Source organism: Terrapene carolina, unplaced genomic scaffold (assembly GCF_002925995.2).
Source record: "Terrapene carolina triunguis isolate 2854851 unplaced genomic scaffold, T_m_triunguis-2.0 Scaffold235, whole genome shotgun sequence".
NCBI classification, from domain to species: Eukaryota; Metazoa; Chordata; order Testudines; family Emydidae; genus Terrapene; species Terrapene triunguis.
Window position 1 is genome coordinate 3,504,337 of NW_020664586.1, and position 20,056 is coordinate 3,524,392.

Consider the following 20,056-nt stretch of genomic DNA (forward strand, 5'->3'; position numbering starts at 1 on the left):
CCCCCCATGTAATAACTTCGCGACCCCCTGAGGGGTCCCGACCCCCAGTTTGAGAACCCCTGCACTAGACAAAGGTTCCTGGTGTATCCAAAGTAGGGAGTTTGGCCAGCTCCCTCACACAGGCTCAGTGGATGTGCGAGCTCCCTGGGGCACATTGGAGGGGAACTCTTGGCAGCTCCCTGGTGGGTATGTACTGCACAAATGTATATATGTGCTTCACCACCCTCCTAGTGAAATAGTGTTTCCTAATATCCAACCTAGACCTCCCGCACTGCAACTTGAAACCATTGCTCCTTGTTCTGTCATCTGCCACCACTGAGAACAGTCTAGATCCATCCTCTTTGGAACCCCCTTTCAGGTATTGAAAGCAGCTATCAAATCCCCCCTCATTCTTCTCTTCTGCAGACTAAATAATCCCAGTTTCCTCAGCCTCTCCTCATAAGTCATGTGCTCCAGCCCACTAATAATTTTTGTTGTCCTCCGCTGGACTCTTTCCAATTTTTCCACATCCTTCTTGTAGTGCAGGGCCCAAAGCTGGACATAGTACTCCAGGTGAGGCCTCACCTATGCCGAATAGAGGGGAATGATCACGTCTCTCGATCTGCTGGCAATGCCCCTACTTATACAGCCCAAAATGCTGTTAGCCTTCTTAGCAACAAGGGCACACTGTTGACTCATATCCAGCTTCTCGTCCACTGTAACCCCTAGGTCCTTTTCTGCAGAACTGCTGCCTAGCCACTCAGTCCCTAGTCTGTAGCAGTGCATGGGATTCTTCTGTCCTAAGTGCAGGGCTCTGCACTTGTCCTTGTTAACCTCATCAGATTTCTTTTGGCCCAATCCTCTAATTTGTCTAGGTCCCTCTGTATCCTATCCCTACCCTCCAGCGTATCTACCACTCCTCCCAGTTTAGCGTCATCTGCAAACTTGCTGAGGGTGCAGTTCACGCCATCCTCCAGACCATTAATGAAGATATTGAACAAAACCGGCCCCAGGACTGACCCTTGGGGCACTCCGCTTGATACCGGCTGCCAACTAGACATGGAGCCATTGATCACTACCCGTTGAGCCCAACGATCTAGCCAGCTTTCTATCCACCTTATAGTCCATTCATCAAGCCCATACTTCTTTAACTTGCCGGCAAGAATACTGTGGGAGAGCGTATCAAAAGCTTTGCTAAAGTCAAGGAATAACACATCCACTGCTTTCCCCTCATCCACAGACCCAGTTATCTCCTCATAGAAGGCAATTAGGTTAGTCAGGCATGACTTGCCCTTGGTGAATCCATGCTGACTGATCGTGATCACTTTCCTCTCCTCTAAGTGCTTCAGAATTGATTCCTTGAGGACCTGCTCCATGATTTTTCCAGGGACTGAGGTGAGGCTGATTGCCCTGTAGTTCCCCGGATCCTCCTCCTTCCGTTTTTTAATGATGGGCACTACATTAGCCTTTTTCCAGTCATCCGGGACCTCCCCCGATCGCCATGAGTTTTCAAAGATAATGGCCAATGGCTCTGCAATCACATCTGCCAACTCCTTTAGCACCCTCGGATGCAGCGCATCCGGCCCCATGGACTTGTGCTCGTCGAGTTTTTCTAAATGGTCCTGAACCACTTCTTTCTCCACAAAGGGCTGGTCACCTCCTCCCCATACTGTACTGCCCAGTGCAGTAGTCTGGGAGCTGACCTTGTTTGTGAAGACAGAGGCAAAAAAAGCATTGAGTACATTAGCTTTTTCCACATCCTCTGTCACTAGGTTGCCTCCCTCATTCAGTAAGGGGCCCACACTTTCCTTGACTTTCTTCTTGTTGCTAACATACCTGAAGAAACCCTTCTTGTTACTCTTAACATCTCTTGCTAGCTGCAACTTCAAGTGTCATTTCTGGGGAAAGCCCAGGGCTGCTCCCAACAACCAGCCAAAGGGGGGAGACAACACAGAAATGAAAGACCTCATCCTCTGGGTGGGAAGGGACCTCAGCGAGACAGTCCTCCCTGCACCAACGCAGCACGACTTTCATTTTCTGCAAGCCAGTGCAGGTAGCAAGTAGCCGACCCCAATCTCCTTCTCACTCACAATGCAGAAGGCTCTCCTACCGGGCCCTCAAGCCCCAAGTCCTGCAGTGGGACAGTCTATGGGAATTCATATTCATCTCTTTGCTATTTGACAGCTCCCTGACTCTACCCCGGGGCTAGTTAACTTGGTGCCAACTCCTCCAGGGCCCCTGGTGAATCTAACCACCCCGGGTGCTGCTCGAATCTGCTGACTGAGGTTGGCTGTGCTGCAAGAAGCATCCTTCTAGCTGGTTCAGAGCAATGCCTCTCTGGATCATGTCAACATTAGGAGCCAGCACCAAACCACGCTGTTCCTCCAACGCAGCTTAGCCACTGTGCGGAATGCCAACCTGGCTCCTGGATGAAAACGCCACCCTCACCACACGTCCCGGGCAGCGACATCAAATCCGGCCTCAAACATCTCAGGTGATGGGGACACCACAACCTCCTCTGCAACACATCCCATCACACGGGGGGCCTTTGAATTAATGCATTCCTCTCCATTAGCTCACACGGACGTGTCTGTCTCTGTCACAGGAGATCACCGTACTGGCTCAGACCAACGAGCCATCTAAGGCTGGTACCTTGACTTGACGCTTCGGAGGAAAGCGCAAGAGACCCACAATGGACAGTGTCAGAATGCTCTGCCCAGTGGGGAGGGTTCGTCCCAGCTGCTGTCAGGAGGAGGTGGTGTGACTGGACCATCCTCTGGGAGTTACAGAGGGGCAAGGGACTCTTCTGATAAATGTCATGAGGGGCTCTGGCTTAACAACGGCCCAGTAGGCTAAGGACTGGGGAGGTGCTATCTGTAGCACCTACCTCCACTCCAATGGGACTAGTTACAGGACAGGGAGCTGGCCTTAAAAGCAGGGCTCTCCTCCCCTCCCACCCTCCCCTTCTGGGGACACAGAGACAATGCCTGGGGGGTGAAATACAGCTAAGCTCTCCCAAGGAAGCTGCAGGGCTGGCTGCTCCTATTAACAGTGTTGGCCTGGGAGGCTCATGAGAAAGAAGGAGGGTTGCTCTGCAGCCATGCAGGGACCAAGCACTAACTGGGCTCCAGATAGGCAGCTGTACCGAGAGGTTTGGAAAACACCCGGTGCCTATTCCCACCCCCGGTATGGTGAGATCGCTGGCAGTGTTTTAGACAGCCCCAGCCGTAGGGGTTAGAGGGCGAGGACTTTGCCTCACTGACAGAGGCTGAAGGTAGGTGCATGTACCTCCCTCGTGAGAGCCAGCCAGTGATGGTGCTGGGTAACTAGCAGACCCCGTGGCCCCAGTGCAATACAACTGGGGCTTCTACGCACGCGTTCCCCAGGCTCCTTTCCCATCTGACACCAGGGTTCACCAGGAGACAGTGATGCCCAGGCAGAACATGTGTGAGAGCTCTCCAACTCTAATCACTCATGACAAGGCCGAGGCCAGTCTGCAACAATGGACGCACCGCTGGCCCAGCCACTCCATGGCCTTGCTTCTCACAGAGGCCAGTCCCTAATGCTGCAGAGGGAGATGGTCCCCTCTCACCCACCAAGCAGCTGACTGCGCAGTAGCACTGGGTGAGGAGGACGGAGAGCTGGAGGACCAAGTGGCAGGAAAGGTGGGCTGGGTTCCAGGACAGTGGGGTGACACATTCCCTTTCCCGGTATGTGAAGCCAGCCGGGTCAGTCCCATGGCAGAGAATGGACCATGGCTCCCTTCGTTGCCTCCTTCCCTCTCTTTGCAATTCAGCATCCAGCAATGCTGAGACTGGAGAGACGGGGTCTGCTTGGCCGTCCCATCCCACCCTTTGCCTTGGCTATAGTCCTGTCCTATTCCCCTGCCCCCTTAGGAATCGAGTCAGTGTGTCTCAGCTGCAGCAAGTTCTGCAAGATACAGACACGTCCATCGCATGTCCAGCAGAAGAAGCTCCTGGTGGTTTGCCCCGCTCTTACTTGATCAGGTTGTTCTTTGGCACCAAGCTCACAAACCCGACACGGGCCAGGGCTTTTGTTTGACAAAAGACCAGGGGAGAGCAGCCTCAGACCAGGGGAGAGCAGCCTCAGACCAGCGGCAGTGACACTACGGCCAGCACACACAATCCCACGGCTTCATCTGAGTCATTAGGCTGAGCTGCAGACATTCTCAGCATGGTCTGGGAGAAACTGGCTGCGCCATTGTGAGAGGAGATTGGGGATCTATTTACCAACTGTTCTGCAGGTAAGGGAACTGCCCACCCAGCGTCAGCGTGGGGTAAACTTTCCATGCAGGAGTGCGGCTTACAGAGGGAGGCAAAGAGATACCAAGGGGCCTCGCAAGGGCCAACTCTCCCATTACAGAGTGGTGGAGGTGACAGAACCCCAGGGCAAAGCGACAGGGTGGTTTTGGTGCAGTGCTGCTAATCGTCCAAGGCTTCGCCTGGGCGCTGTGATGGCCGGAGGCGGATGGGACCTCCCCTAGGTTGGGGAGTCTTTGGGGTCAGACCCATCTCTTCTATAATCCCTGCTCCCTTGAAGAGGGGAGGGAGGGATTCACTCACTGTAGCACGCACACCCCTCCTCCCAACGGCAGCTATGCCAGGGGAAGGTGCATGCTCCGTCTTCCACAGGCCATGCCATGGAACTGCATTGAGGGATGTTCGTGCAGTGGCTCAACAGCTCTACATTTACGGTAGCCTGTTGAGTCCCCAGACTCCGGTAGTTACAGGCTGTGCATTATTTTTCATAAACCATGAGTTGCACAAAGACAGTAATAGAGAGAGGAGAGCTAATACATGAGCGCGGCCCTCCGCCCCTCCCTCAAGAGCTTTACATCCAGGTCAGGGGGCTCTCTCTAAAAGACACACTCTAGCTCAGTCAGAGTTATTGACTTGATAGAGAATTAGAGGGTGGAGCTTTCTGACCTATGTTATACAGGGGGTTAGCCTAGGTGATCAGAATTGTCCCTAGAAATTTAGGAGAAAGCAGCACTCACAGCCTTTGTAGATGTCTGTAGGGATCTGCACGGCGGCATACGAATAGTTAACCTTGGTTTTGAAGTTCACATCTTCGGTAAACTCCAGCTTCAAGGAGTTGGACTTCTCCCTTTCAATCTCTTCTCCCTCTGGATCGTCCTGGGAAGAGAACAGAACACAGCTTGTCAACACACCGCCCAACCTAGGACAGGCAGAGCAAGCAGAGGGAGGGCCGAGCGTGGGTAGCGCTTAGCCCAGGGCAGCCCAAGCGCAGTGAGATCCCACGGCTGTTCAGCGGCCAGACCCACGCCACGCATCAGCACAGTGCGGGGCAGATGAAGGCACCCGTGCATGTCAGAATGCTCGGGTTGGCATGGGACTGTGCAGCTGTAACCCATGGGCTGGCTGGCTCGCCAGCCCTACCACCACCAGGACCAGCGCACGGTGTGGATACCAGCCAGGCAAAGTGATCACATGCACAGGGGAGCTAGGCAATCCTAGCTCACTGCCCACCTCCTAATCACATCTGGAGGCACAGACCCAAAAAGCCTTGGCAAGAGCATTCGAGGCAGGGGGGCTTAGAAAGAAACCCTGTGTTCTCCAGAGAAAAGGCTGGTCGAAGCCCCGGAGGCCCAGGTTCAGCTCTGAGCAGGGTGTTACCCTGCAGGATTGGTTCCAGGCAGTTTGTGCCAAGAGCACGTCTCTCTTTTGGTGGGTCCTTAGAGACCACAGGGGCTGGTTTTTCAGGTGCAGAGCCCACACAGTGGCTAATGCTGTAGCCACTCAGCTCTGCTGACACAATCAGACCCACGGCATCTTTCTGCTCTGCGTGGACGTTACGGCTCCCGTAGCACTTTTTGTAAGAGGAGGGGATTTGCCTTACTGTCTTGGAGGATAGTTCCCTTCCCCTCCTCCCAGCCACTGCGCTCTGCGATGTTTGTTTCCCTCTCACCCCGGAAGTGGCTGCATTTCAGTCAGGCTGCATGCACCGAGTTTGAAAAGAGCCTTGGGCTCCTCTGAGATGGAAGGCGCTATCAACATCACAACACTTCATGTTACCATGGTTGCTGGCATCTGAGGAACGCCAGGAACGAGTTCCCCAGACACAGTCAACCAGCATAATTTTCTGCCGTGACTCAGCCCTCATCCCATTCCTTACAGTGCCCCCTGCTGGGAGAGGCTGGGAGAACATTATTCCCCACAATGCCTCCTATTGGGAATGGAATGGCTGGCAGTTCCTCTCCCATTCCTACAGCGCCTCCTACTGGGAGAAGTCAGGGCTGGCATAGCTGGGCGCTCCCCCCACAGCCTGCGCTCCTGTGCTATTCCCAAATACCCTGCTGGGAGAGGCTGGGACTGGAGTAACTATGAGCTCCCTAAAGCCAATTCCCCTCCATCCCTGCAGCAGCTGATGGAGCAGCTATCAGATCCCTCCAGCCTCTCCTGTTACCCAGAGACGAGCTTGGAGCTTTGTGTATCAACTCGTGTAGGTGGAGATGAAGAGGGAAGCTGGCTGTGTGCGAGGACAAGCCGGTTCTTGGCTCGCTCCTCGGCTCTGTGTCACCTTGCCTCTCTGTTTTCAGTGGCACCGCAGGTATTAAATCAGACAAAAAATAAAAAATAAAAACCACCCTGAAAATCAATTAGCAGAAAAAGGCGACTATCAAAGAACAAATTAAAACGGAGTGCGGCTTAGCGCTCTGTCAATAAGCAATGCAAACAATATTTAATTATGGTGGAGAGACGGCAAATTCCCCACTGCTGGAGCTGGAACACACTGGCTCTCTTTCACACTCCACTTCCCTCTCCCTCGCCGAAGCAGACTGCCGTATCCTTGGCAAGGAAACTGAACGAAGGGACCTGTTGCCGTTTAGAAGGAGATTTAACCTGGTGAAGAGGCAAAAAATCGCTCGAAGCAGCAGCATGGGGCTGCTGGGCTCTGATGACTTACTGGCTCCATGCAGGCCAGTGCGGGGGTCTCCAGAGAGCTCCGTGCATGAAGGGGCAACGGCAGATCACAGCTGAGATGAAGGCCTGAGAGCTGAGCAACACCCTGTGGCACTTAGGGATGCAGATTTCAGCACAATGGCCAGCAAGGGGCAAGGAGGCTGCTCCAGGTGCAGCCGGGACAAGACAGGGAGTGAAGGGAACTCCAGGGAACATGCCACCCCAGAGCCAGGCTCATCTGCCACAGCCTAGCAGACCATACCAACCCACCTAGCCTAGGGCCATCCACACAGGAGCTTGGAGAAGGACATTGGCAGTGGCAGGTGCTGCCATTGGGGACAGGAGGAACCTGCTCCTCTCTTCTCTGCAGGACACTTCTCTCTGTGGAGCCAGCACCGCCCCCCCAGAGGGAGACTGGCAACAAATCCCCTTCCAGCAGGCCCCCTAAAACTCCCCCCAGCTGAGGGATGGGGACACCAGTGAGTGGTCCTTTCTCCCCCCGGCTAGTCACTGCAGTGATGGGCACATGACAAATACAGCAGATTGGAGAAACAGAGACATACACATGCTCAGTGGAGCAGCCCGGGCTACTTGCCATCAGGGCCGCTCTCCTGGCTGTCCCAGCCGCTGAGAGCCCAGGGGAAGGGTATGTGTGGCCTGAAAGGCCCCCAGGACTCTCTAGGGCAGGACCTCTCAGTTTTCCCCTAGCACGAACCACCTCCGCAAGGAAGAGATTATCTGGCTGGTCACCTCCCTCCCTTTGTGATTGCTGAGACCCCTCCTGCCTTCCGCCTGGCATCTACAGCCATGGGTTACATGGAAAAGCAGTGTTAGCAAACTACTGCATGGGGCTGTCATGCAAGGGAGTGGCTTGGGCTGGGGTATTTGGTGGGGGAGAGATTAGCCCGGAGTCGGTTTCCTGGGGGCTAGTGTCTCAGAGATCTTAGCAGGAGCGCCCAGCTCTCTCTGGGCCTGGTATATCACTACGGAGCACCTGGGGGATTCTGTGGGGCAGACAGGTCAGGAATGTTATGGCCCAGGGCTTTCCCTACCTCTGGTTCTCAAGGGCTGTACTTCCTCTCTGCATCCCCCCCCCAAATCTTTAAGGCATGAGTGAGCAGGAATCATAGAATCATAGAAGATTAGGGTTGGAAGAGATCTCAGGAGGTCATCTAGTCCACCCCCTGCTCAAAGCAGGACCAACCCCAACTAAATCATCCCAGCCAGGGCTTTGTCAAGCTGGGCCTTAAAAACCTCTAAGAATGGAGATTCCACCACCTCCCTAGGTAATCCATTCCCATGCTTCACCATCCTCCTAGTGAAATAGTGTTTCCTAATATCCAACCTAGACCTCCGCACTGCAACTTGAAACCATTGCTCCTTGTTCTGTCTTCTGCCACCACTGAGAACAGTCTAGATCCATCCTCTTTGGAACCCCCTTTCAGGTAGCTGAAAGCAGCTATCAAATCCCCCCTCATTCTTCTCTTCTGCAGACTAAATAATCCCAGTTCCCTCAGCCTCTCCTCATAAGTCATGTGCTCCAGCCCACTAATCATTTTTGTTATCCTCCGCTGGACTCTTTCCAATTTTTCCACATGCTTCTTGTAGTGTAGGGCCCAAAACTGGACACAGTACTCCAGATGAGGCCTCACCAATGCCGAATAGAGGGGAATGATCACGTCCCTCGATCTGCTGGCAATGCTCCGACTTATACAGCCCAAAATGCTGTTAGCCTTCTTGGCAACAAGGGCACACTGTTGACTCATATCCAGCTTCTCGTCCACTGTAACCCCTAGGTCCTTTTCTGCAGAACTGCTGCCTAGCCACTCAGTCCCTAGTCTGTAGTAGTGCATGGGATTCTTCCGTCCTAAGTGCAGGGCTCTGCACTTGTTCTTGTTAACCTCATCAGATTTCTTTTGGCCCAATCCTCTAATTTGTCTAGGTCCCTCTGTATCCTATCCCTACCCTCCAGCGTATCTACCACTCCTCCCAGTTTAGCGTCATCTGCAAACTTGCTGTGGGTGCAGTTCACGCCATCCTCCAGACCATTAATGAAGATATTGAACAAAACTGGCCCCAGGACCGACCCTTGGGGCCCTCCGCTTGATACCGGCTGCCAACTAGACATGGAGCCATTGATCACTACCCATTGAGCCCAACGATCTAGCCAGCTTTCTATCCACCTTATAGTCCATTCATCCAATCCATACTTTTTTAACTTGCTGGCAAGATACTGTGGGAGACAGTATCAAAATCTTTGCTAAAGTCAAGATATATCATGTCCACCACTTTCCCCATATCCACAGAGCCAGTTATCTCATCATAGAAGGCAATCAGGTTGGTCAGGCATGACTTGCCCTTGGTGAATCCATGTTGACTGTTCCTGATCACCTTCCTCTCCTCCAACTGCTTCAAAATGGTTTCCTTGAGGACCTGCTCCATGATTTTTCCAGGGACTGAGGTGAGGAGCTGGTGTATAGAAGGGGCTGGGCCCACCTCTTCATCAGATTCTGCCCGCCGAAACCAACACACCCACATTTAAATACCAGCTAAAGGAAAGAGAGCCCAGATGGGCTCCTGAGCTGTCTGGAGAGGAGTGAATTCTCCTCGGAAAGCAGCTTGATGCCTGTCCCGTTGTGCCTGTTCCCAGACTGAAGTACGGATCTTTGAGCCTGTATGAGACGGGCTGATTGCAGTAGCAGAGATCATCTCAGGGAAAACGATAAGAGACATGACTGGAAGAGAGAACAGCCCCGGATGCTACTAGCTGCTACAGCAGGGCTGCCAGTTTGATCCCTTGCATGGCTTGGAAAGGGCATGTTAGAATGTGGAAGGAAGATCTACCCCAGGGGACACGGGTGAAAGAGATGCAAGCTCCTGGCTGACACGCAGAACTAGTAAAAAAAAAACTATCTGTTTCCCACAACAAATCTGCAACTAAAGGAACATTCTTCACTTTGTTCGATATATATGGCTTTTTCAGCAAAATGAAAATTGAATATTTCCCAGTTTTCTTTTTTTCTCCTTTTTCTCTTTTTTCTATTAAGGTGGTGGGAGAGGAAGGAAGAGGGGGGAAATCCCCCCAAAAGGGAACATTTTTTTTGTTGAAAATACCTGAACATTTCAATGGAAACTAAAAGCTAAAAACATTTAGATTTTGCTCAAAAAAATATATATTTTTTTCACTAACAAGGCCTTTTTGGCTGGATATTCAGAAGGGTCCCGTAGCTCCCCTGGGGGTTCTCTACTGTGTCCATCAGCGGGGTATCCTATCCTTTGCTATGTTCCTGGTGAACAGTGATGCTTGAGGTATTCCTGTGAGCTCTTGGGTGGCCTTGATTTCTTCCCTTCCTTGCTGAGATGAACGGTCTTGGTTCTGGTCCCTTTGCTAGCTGGGGCTTTTGCTTTCAGCAGAGAGATATTTCACGTCAGTATCAATTTTTCTCCTCCTTTCAAACACAACAGCTTTAACAAATGGAACAGCCCTGGCAGCCCTATGTGCCAGCCTCCCTGCCTCACTACAATTCGTTGTCTCAAGTGCACGCAGCCTAGTTTACCATTGTCAGAGCTTCCCTCTTGACACTGTTTTTCAGAGCGTTGATCGGATCCTTCATGGCAGAACCCAAACCACTGCTCAACTGGGGACACTGGCAACCTGACGTTCCCCATACTGTCTCCCGCCATTGTCAGCAGTGTGAGCTTCCTCCCAGCTAGTGTCAATGACAATCCCAGCCCAGCCAGCAGTGCCCTGTCGTCGATACCAGGTAGCAGGAAAGCAGCATGTGTGTCCTCACAGCAGTTCTCTCCCCCCCGCCAGACAGCAGTAGTCACTGCTTTGGGCTCTACGTGTCAATTCTCCACATGCTAGTGGAATTCCCTCCTTGCCCGAATGCAGCAGCCCTCATCAGGAAGATGCTGCAATCTTGGGGCAGGTTTTCAAAGGCCCAAAGAGCAGTTTGGCATCTGGGTACCATTGAGAATTGGGTGCCTAACTCCCCTTTGTGTCTCTGAAATTCTCCCCTTGACCATGGCTTTACCTGCAGACTGGACGACTAGGGCTAGGTCATGCATCATCATCAGAGATGAGGGCAGAACCAGGGGTAGGGCGTAAACCAGTCTCTGCCTAGTGGGGGGCACGGAGACTCACCGGGGTGGGGGGGAGATTCCGAGGCCCCACACAGGATCCTTGTCCCCATATGCATAGGGGGTGCACTCCCAAAACTCAGCCGTACATGCCCAAGAGGTCCCTGGATGGATCCCGCAGGCATAGGATGGAGAGGAGGAACCCAGGAGTAACAGCTTCGCACAGGAGGCTGCTCCAGCTCTATTCCAGGGCTTTCCTCTCTGCCCAGGCAGCCCCAGACCTTGGCGTTCAAGCGGGAAGATGCAGGCCGGGGAAGAGTCCAGGCTGCATAGGAAATGTCCATGGGCAGCGTACCGGGGTGGCGGCTTACTGAGCACCAACTTGTGGCCAGGGGTCACTCTGCAGCCACCCTACCCCCGTAAGTCCCCTCCTGCTGGCCCCGTAAACACTCCCCACACTCTTGGGACTAGTGTCACCCCCATCCGGGGCAAGTTTAACAACAGAAAAGGTTCAAACAATCCCCAGTGAGTCCCCGGAATAAAGTCCATAAGATAAAAGTTCATCCACAGCCCTGGTTCTTCTGCTGCACACCCAGCTCCTTCTCTGTCCCAGTCTGCCGCACGCATAGCTGCCAGTCCCAGCCCTTTCTGGCTGCAGCTCAGCCCTGGTTTTCTTCTCCTTCAGCCCTGTGGAGACAGGCAGTCTATATAGCACCTTCCTCCAGAGAGCTCCTGCTGATTGGCTGTGAGAGAGGAGAGCCCCGCTCACTCTACACCGGGGTAGGCAACCTATGGCACGCGTGCCGAAGGCGGCACGTGAGCTGATTTTCAGTGGCGCTCACACTGCCTGGGTCCTGGCCACTGGTCCGGGGGGCTCTGCATTTTAATTTAATTTTTAATGAAGCTTCTTAAACATTTTTAAAACCTTATTTACTTTACATACAACAACAGTTTAGTTATATATTATAGACTTATAGAAAGAGACCTTCTAAAAACGTTAAAATGTATTACTGGCACGCGAAACCTTACATTACAGTGAATAAATGAAGACTCGGCACACCACTTCTGAAAGGTTGCCAACCTCTGCTCTACACTGATCCCGGGCCCTTAAAGGAACAGTGTCCTGTGGTTCTCCCCATCCAACTCCTAATTCCCCAGGACCGCTTCCCCTCTTCTGCTACGAGGCCATTTCCTGGGCCTCTGTTCACTCCAATGCCCTGGAATGGGATCTTCTGGCCCCCTCTACTCTTAAAGGGCCAATATGCCCAGTTAGAGACAAGTACTTCCTTCAGCTTCCAATCCAGCCTAGCACACGGGCAGCCCCTTCCTTGCCTTCCAGAACTACTGCCCTTCCAGAGTCCAGTCTGACTCCAATTCCACCGGGCTCAGTCCTGCCAGCAGGCAGCCGGCTCCAAGTGCCACCATCTGGCACTGTGACAGTCATCAGACAAAGCTGGCAGCCGCACCAGGTAGAAGCAGCCCTCTGCCTTCCCTAACCTCTCTGGCTGGGATTCCTGGCAGGCCCCTTAGACCAGTACCTCCAGGACACGAGGCTCCTTCTCTAGGGAATGGAGAGAGACTGCTGTCTTCTGGCAGCAGGGCCCTAGGCTCCCTGTGCTCATCAAGGTCCCAAAGCTGGCCAGTGCGCCTGGGGTCTTCCTCCTCATCAGACAGGGGCTGGCCATCTGCTCTGTCAGGCACAAGGTCAGCACACTGCTCTTGCTCCTAGGGCTGTCTGTGCCTTCTCCCCCAAACAAACAATCATCCCCCACTGGGGATCAGCTCAGGTCCGAACTGTGCCCTGCTCCCTGGCTGGGCAGGATCTAGCCCGGATGCTCTGCATTAAGAGCAGGGAAGGGACTTTCACTCTTGCATACGCCAGCAGGGTACAACGTTGATTTCCCCTTGCAGTGGGCACACATGCAGAACACAGTGATTCCTACAGAGGACAGCTCGCTTTCTTACCAGATCAGCGGTTGTGGGTCACCAGTGTCGTTAGATGCTGATAGATGTTTGCTGCATGTGTGTGTTCCCTCTGTGTGCCGCCCCAGCCCTGTGCAGACAGCTGGCATGGCAGACCTCGAGCGAACAACCCAATGACTACAAGATCCATTAAGGGACGAAGACACCCAGCCAGGTTTATTGTTGACAAAGCATGGTACTAGTATCCCACAGGCTCTACCGGACCACTAATCGTTGTATGCCCGTTACAATGGACCAGCTCAGTGAATGGCAGGACTTTCCTCCCTAAGGCCAGACAAAGATACTCCCTCTGAGATACATCTTTATACCCCAATACAAACAAGTTAGTACTGCTCCTTTGACATAACTAGCAACTTCAGGGGGTAGTAACTAACTATCACCCATCACCTTGTACATGTTGGTTCAATCAAAACAGCTCTATTACATACCGTCATCCTGACCGTATCTTTTAGGAGGGGTCAGTGTGTTCCTGTTATCCTTGGGGAATGTTTTTGTACCATCCTTGATATCAGGATGTGTTTGCATGAGTACTCTGTGACTAGCACTTCTCAGGATTGTATATTTTTGCAATATCAGCCCTGTTCTTGTCAAATTCTGTGAGCAGGTCCTGCCTCATACCAGGCCTTTGATACAAGGGCTTATGTCTCAGGCTCTCTTCCTACTACAGCCCCCACTCCTGATTCCCTCCCACATTACAACCAGCGCAGAAGGCTATTCCAGCTGAAAACCGCGTTGATCTCTCATTTTCTTTTCACCATGCCTGCTGATTGGTTGCTCTGGGCATTTCACGGAGCTTGGGACAAGGAATAGGCTGGTCAATTTCATGAGTGTCACTAGTCAGTTTCCACGCCTTGCTCCTATCTGGTGGTGCAATGGCGGGGGATGCTTACATCTCAAAAAAATAAAAAGCCATTTTAACTGAATCTTGGTTTTTGCAAGACCTCAGGTTTGGGCCTAGAGTACTTGAGTGTGTCCCTGTAAGCTTGAACTTTGCACCCATAGCAGCACCTGCAGCTCCCGGGGGAACCGCTCCTCTCTTCAGCACCCATGGCTCTAATTACCCCAGCCAGTGCCTGAGGTCATGTCTACACAAGGAGCGCTTTTGCCAGCATAATTCAGGCAAGCGCTGCCCCCAGCGAAATAAGCTAGTCTGGTAAAAGCACAGCCTTGCCAATATAGCTGCATCTGCACTTAAGGTTCCTGCTGACAAGGCTCTGTCAGTCAGGGTGACACCTCGTCATGCTCCTGACTGACATGTCTGCAGTGTAGCCCTGGCCTGAGTTATCCAGCTTGGAGCTTCTCTGTCTGAAAAGAACAACCAAAAGAGCCATGCAAGTGCCAGAAGAACTCAATCTTCTCCTTGCCGGCACGACCATGATGTCCTAGGATTTGTGAGACCAAAGCTCTCATTCCATCCAGAGAGAGAACCAGCCGCGCTGACCTTTGACGCTGAATTCCTGGCATGGCCCATTGACATCGCTGGATGCATCAGACAAATAGATTGCTGACTGAGATGAAATCACACCAGAATGAATCCGGCCCACAGATGTATTAAAGAGAAGCTCCCAGTGGACCCCTAACCTTGCAGAGAGCATGCCCGAGCCACGTTCCTCGTGTGCACCTTGCTCAGTGGCAGAGGGAAGCAGATAGAAGGACATGGCAGGGGAGTGAGGCAGGCTGCAGCTATGGTGGCACAGCACCGAGCAGTTCGGTAGCAGACCCTTGTGAAGCTTTCCAGCTGCCCCTTCATGGACTGGAACAGGCAGCACTGCTTTCCCCACCACTCTTGCTGTGCACACCATTTGCTGCTTGGCAATCTGCAGTGCGACACGGAGAATGGCTTCCAAGGCAATTTGGCTGGTGTTTGAAGCCTCTCTCCTCATCATTCCTCCCCTGCTCCAACATGCCTCTTGAAAAACTGGACTGCCTGCTTTGCAAATGCCAAGTGGTTGAGAGTTAGCCTTCCGCCAAGCCTGGCTGGCACCGCAGACCCATCTGACAGTGCGGCAAAGCACAAGGACACCTCTGGCTGGGGCTCAGGCCTAACGATTATCACGAGCCAAGGGGATAAGATGCTCATCTGATTTCCAAAGGCTTTGTCCTTGCTCCTAACCATGACACTCTGGCATCGAGGAAAGCTGCCAGGAGGGGAGTTATAAACAGAACTCCAGATAACGCAGGCTCGGCTGCTGTTCCCCTCCATGCACAGATCTCACCTGAAGGCTCCCTTTGATTGCAGTTGCAATCACTCATGCACTTGAGACACTTGAAGCAGGCCTGATATCAGGTTCTCGGCTGCTCATCCCAGACAAGCCCTGAAAGGGGGACCAGAAAGCTAGAGCAGTGCTGTCTCCAGAAAGGAAGTAGCACCATTTGTCTCACTGGTGGCAGCACCCTGCATTACAAAGTCAGTGTCCTGGGCCAATGACTGCATGGCCATCTTTCTTGATCCCTTAATCCCACGGCCAATGAAGCACTGGGTTTGGTGTATGGCTACAAAGAATTCAGCAAGGAAGGGGATTAAAAAGCTCCTTTTCTGAGCATCTGAAACAAGGGAAGCCAGCCCAGAGGTGGGGCTAAGAACCAGGTCCAGGATATGCTGGGAGCACTCTGCCTTTTCAAAGGAATAGAAGCGGGAACAGAAGCCAGAGACTGCTAGGAAAATGCAAGTGGAAGCCACTCCCAGCCCAACTCAAGAAGGACATGTTAATTCCCCAGCCCTCTGTTACAACCAGCCAATCAAGGCTCTTTCCTGGCTGCCTTGAAATCATGCCACACGTCCAGTGAAGAGAAAATTAATAAGCTAATGAAACTGATGGCCCATTTCAGTTCATTTGAAGGGGAAGCACACCTATCAGGAGCTGAAGGAGGAGGCCAGGGCTGTGACTAACAAACAGCGATCGTGAGGCAGAGGATGGGATAGGAGCACAGCGGCAGAAACGCAGAAATCACCCCCAGCCCATGGCAATATCTGGACACGGCTTAGGGTGTGCTGAGAGCACAGCGCGCACAGGATTAGCTGGGTGGACTGCAGGCCAAGCCTGAGGTACGCTGGCAAAGCAGTGGGGGGCAGGGGCAGGCAGGACTGGAAGTCAGGATTGAGGGGCACGGGCAGAGCTGGGTGGCGAGGGAGAGCCAAAGGCTGGACTAGCAGGAGCTGCAGGTCAGGACATGGGCACTGGCAGAGATGAAGCTCGCCCAGTGCTGGCCTCTGCCATCTTGGCTCTAGCTAGTAACGTGAGTCTCTGACTTTCATGTACGCTGAACATCACCCCGACCCCTCAAAGGAAACCTAAATCCAGCCCTAGGAACAGGTTGGCACTCACTAGCAGCTTGAAGATGGCACCTGCCTCGCTCCCAGGCTGGAGCATCCCCGGGTGATGAAGGCTCATTAAGCATGCAGCTTATTTATAGCTGCAGATGCTCCCTTGGGCAGGAGTATGCAGCCCGCACTGGAGGCAGCGAGCACAGTTCAGCTCTAAAGACAACCCCTGCTCTTCCCATGGCATCGTGCCAATTATGGCCTCTCACCAGCACAGGCAAGAGATCAAACCACCCACCCTCCAGCCGGCCTCAGCTGACGGACCCTCGCGACATAACTGGGGTAGGGTGGAAAGAGAAAAGGCAGCGATTGACCCCTGCAGGTGTGTGAAAGGCACGTGGGGGAGTTGAGGGGGACGTAGGGTGACCAGGCAGCAAATGTGAAAAATTGGGACGGGGGTTGAGGGTAATAGGAACCTATATAAGAAAAAGACCCAAAAATCAGGACTGTCCCTATAAAATCGGGACATCTGGTCACTGTAGGGGGACGACAGCTCTCCTGTGCATTGGTTCCCCTTCTTACACTACTCACTGAGGCACAACGCCCAACACCTCCCCTCCCCGCCCTCAGGCATCTCGGGGACAAATTGTGACATAGCAAGGACAAGCAGAGGGCAATCACCCTGCCCCACCTGCTGGAAAATATCATCTCCTTGCTAAGGCAGGCAGGTCGACAGCGGCAGAATAGTCCCGTCGCTCTCTGCACAGCACCGGCTCGTAAGCACCAACGGCCGTCCTCGCTCTGCTCCCCAGGGCAGTGACCCTGGACGAGCCCTCACGCTGACTCTCCTCCCGAGAAGGAGCAGGGCTCTGGAGGCTGCCGAGACACCTCCAGACCAGCAAGGAGACGCTGCCTGCCAGCTGAAGATGTCTCCTCCTCTCAGGTGCTGACTCCTTAGGAGCCCTATTGGGTCCCTCTGGCTCTCAGCCGGCTGAAGGGTCAGTGCTAGGGGCAGTGTGATCAGCCATCACAAAGAGAACACACCTCCCAGACTCGACTGCAGGTCAGTTAGCTTGGAGGGAGGGTCTGGTCCCTTCACATCGGAGCGGAGCAAAAGGCAGTGTCCTGGGAATCTGCAGGCCGGTCCGCCCCCAAATGTTACTGGCGTTGCAGAAAGGGAATAGGCTCGAAGCGTGTTTGCCCCACAGAAGGTTACCTTCCTGTGACTCTGATCCCACTTCCCGGGGTCCTCTCCTTGTTCTTTCGGAAGAAGGCCTGGGGCTACGTCCAAGAGTCTACAGGGCCGGGAGGTGGGGAAGTGGAAGAGGCTAATCTGCCCTCTCCGAGAGGTTAAACCCACTTCCTGCCATTTCCAGCTCTCACAATGAACCAGCAGATCTCCTGCTCTTGCTGGCTCTACAAATAAGAGGTGCCTGCTGGAAAGATGGGGCACAAATGAATGAAAGAGGCTGGGGAAAGCCAGGGGGCCTGGCCTATCGACAGAGAGGAGCAGCTGTATTCCCAAGCTATGGTCCTTCGGTAGCACTGACCGGCAGGCTGTTCCTGGGTGTTCCTCCTCGCCTACGAGAATGGTGCCTTCTTTCATGATCCACCTGCTGCCCAAGGCAGATTGCCTGTGCTGGAGGTTGGCTCATCAGCGTAATCTACCCCACAAGTACTTGTCCGTGGTGTCATCCAGGCTGTGCATTCCAGGGGCTCTCCCAGGAGCAATCAGATTTACTCTCAGTTTCCTTCTGAGATAAGCGACTTTTATAGCTTAGCTTAAGCCACCCTTAAGCCAGATCCTGCCACCCTCACTTGCATCCCGGGAAGAGTTCCATTGGTTTCATTTGGGGCCAGATTCTGGGGCGATATCACAGTGTGAGATTGGGAGGGCAGGATCTAGCCCAGAATGAATAAAGCTGTTTGCACGTGTAATGGCGCCTCCTAATTGGATCAGCTGCTGGGACTGAACGCACGAACCTAAATGCACGAGCCCGGCAGCTTGAGCTGAAGAAACAGCTGCATTAGCACAGAGGAAGCAGCAGACTCACCAGCCTCTGTTAGCCATTAGAGGGGGACAAACAGCCGCACCATGCTAGCCGGGGTTGCACGCACGCACACACAGCAAAGTTCATTCATCTGCAATCAGACTAAACAGCAGGCTCCCTTGCTGTCCCTTCAGCCATTCGCTCACAGGTCCTCCTCCTCGTCAGACTGCAGTGCTGCCCCAGGGAAAAAGGCTGCTGGTTGGGGATGGCAGCCCTACATGGTGCCAGGACAAATGATGCCAATGAAAAAGCATCTTGACGTCTTAGCATATGTGTAACCCACTGCCCAGGGAGTGTTCCTTCAGGGCCACCTCTGTGCCCAAGCCACAGCTGCAGCTGCTCCCGTGCTTAGCTCTGGAGGTTCCTGGCCCAGTCTCTGACACAGCAGCAGGTTATTTGTCAGCTGCAGAGAGTTGTGTCCTCTGTCTCATCCTACAAAAGCCATAGACAAAGTCCTGGAAACTCCCTCCATGCAGCCAGCTCGCCTCAAACCTGGCCTGGGGACACCCCCGTGAGGGGTGAACCCTTCCAGTGTCCAGACAGCCTGTGACTCTTCTGCTAAGGGGGAAGATTGTGCTGGGGGGAGGTGGGAGGTAATATGGCCACTTGTCCATCAGGAGCCAGGCTGAGCCACACCGATCCATCTCACTTAAGCTCTGATGCAGCTGTGTGCTGCCAACAGCTTCCCTTTGTAGCCGATCCTGGCCGGACTGAAGCCCCTGGGACTTCAGCAGGTGCTTAAGGTTAAGCATGTGCTTAAGTGCTTTGCCGAGCTGGGCCCTAAGCCTGCAGTCAGGACCGGCTGTAGGCACCAGCAAACCAAGCACGTGCTTGGGGTGGCACAATTCTAGGGGTGGCATTCCGGGAGGCTTTTTTTTTTTCTTCACTTCGCCAGTTGTGCTCTCGAAGGTTTTTTTTTGTTTTTTGTTTTGCTTGGGGCAGCAAAAAACCTAGAGCCGGCCCTGCCTGGAGTTGCTCCAGCTATTATGTCAGGAAGCCTGGGGCCCACTGAGGATTTACACATACTGGCCTGCGAACCGTTCCCCTTCCTGACTGCTGTAGCACGCTGCTCTGTGTAGAGAGCAGCGCCAGCAACCTGGCTGTCCTAGGAGAGGCATGATCCAGCATGGCTCAGCTTCCTTCTATGGGCTCTCACGCCCGAGAACCCCTAGGAGGATGCTATGAAAGAGCAGGTTGGAGACACATGATTGCAGCTACATATGTACAAGGTGGTCAGGGAAAATCATAGGTACTTCCATGGCACCCATTGCTGAGCACCTCATGGACTTTAATGCATTAATCCTCACACCCACCTGGGAGGCGGAGCAAGGCTGTTATCTCCATTGTACAGATGGGAACTGAGGCCCAGAGAGACTGGCACAAGGTTACACCAGAAATCTGTGGCAGAGCAGGGACATGAACCTATGTCCTGGGACAGTGCACTAATCAGGGGACCAGGCTTTCTCTGAGCTGCCTCCTTCTTTCTTGTTATGTAGTTCTGAGACTGCAGAAGCACCCACAGTCTGCCAAGTGCTTTCCAAACACGGCTGAAGACAGCTCCCTCCCCTCCCTTCTACTGGGAACAGCAGGCACAGCTTCCCTCACCAGCAGGGACTCTCTCTTGCTGGGGTTTAATCTCTAACGGGGACTAATCACTCTGGCTGCTTTGAAAAACCCTGGACCCTTCAGAATCAGCGCTCTGCAGAGTAAAGAACTGCGGAGCAGATGCTGGGGCAGCAGATGAGCCCCCCCCC

At 53.3% G+C, this 20,056-nt stretch overlaps 1 protein-coding gene across 1 annotated transcript in view; it reads right to left on the bottom strand.

Moving 5' to 3' along the window:
* The window catches only part of CACNA2D2 (calcium voltage-gated channel auxiliary subunit alpha2delta 2), a 585,144-nt gene that overhangs the window by 143,678 nt on the left and 421,410 nt on the right, over positions 1-20,056 (bottom strand). Inside the window, exon 6 of the mRNA XM_026657031.2 lies at positions 4,997-5,135. Coding sequence (XP_026512816.1) covers positions 4,997-5,135 — 139 coding nt within the window. The remainder of the gene's footprint in view (positions 1-4,996; positions 5,136-20,056) is intronic.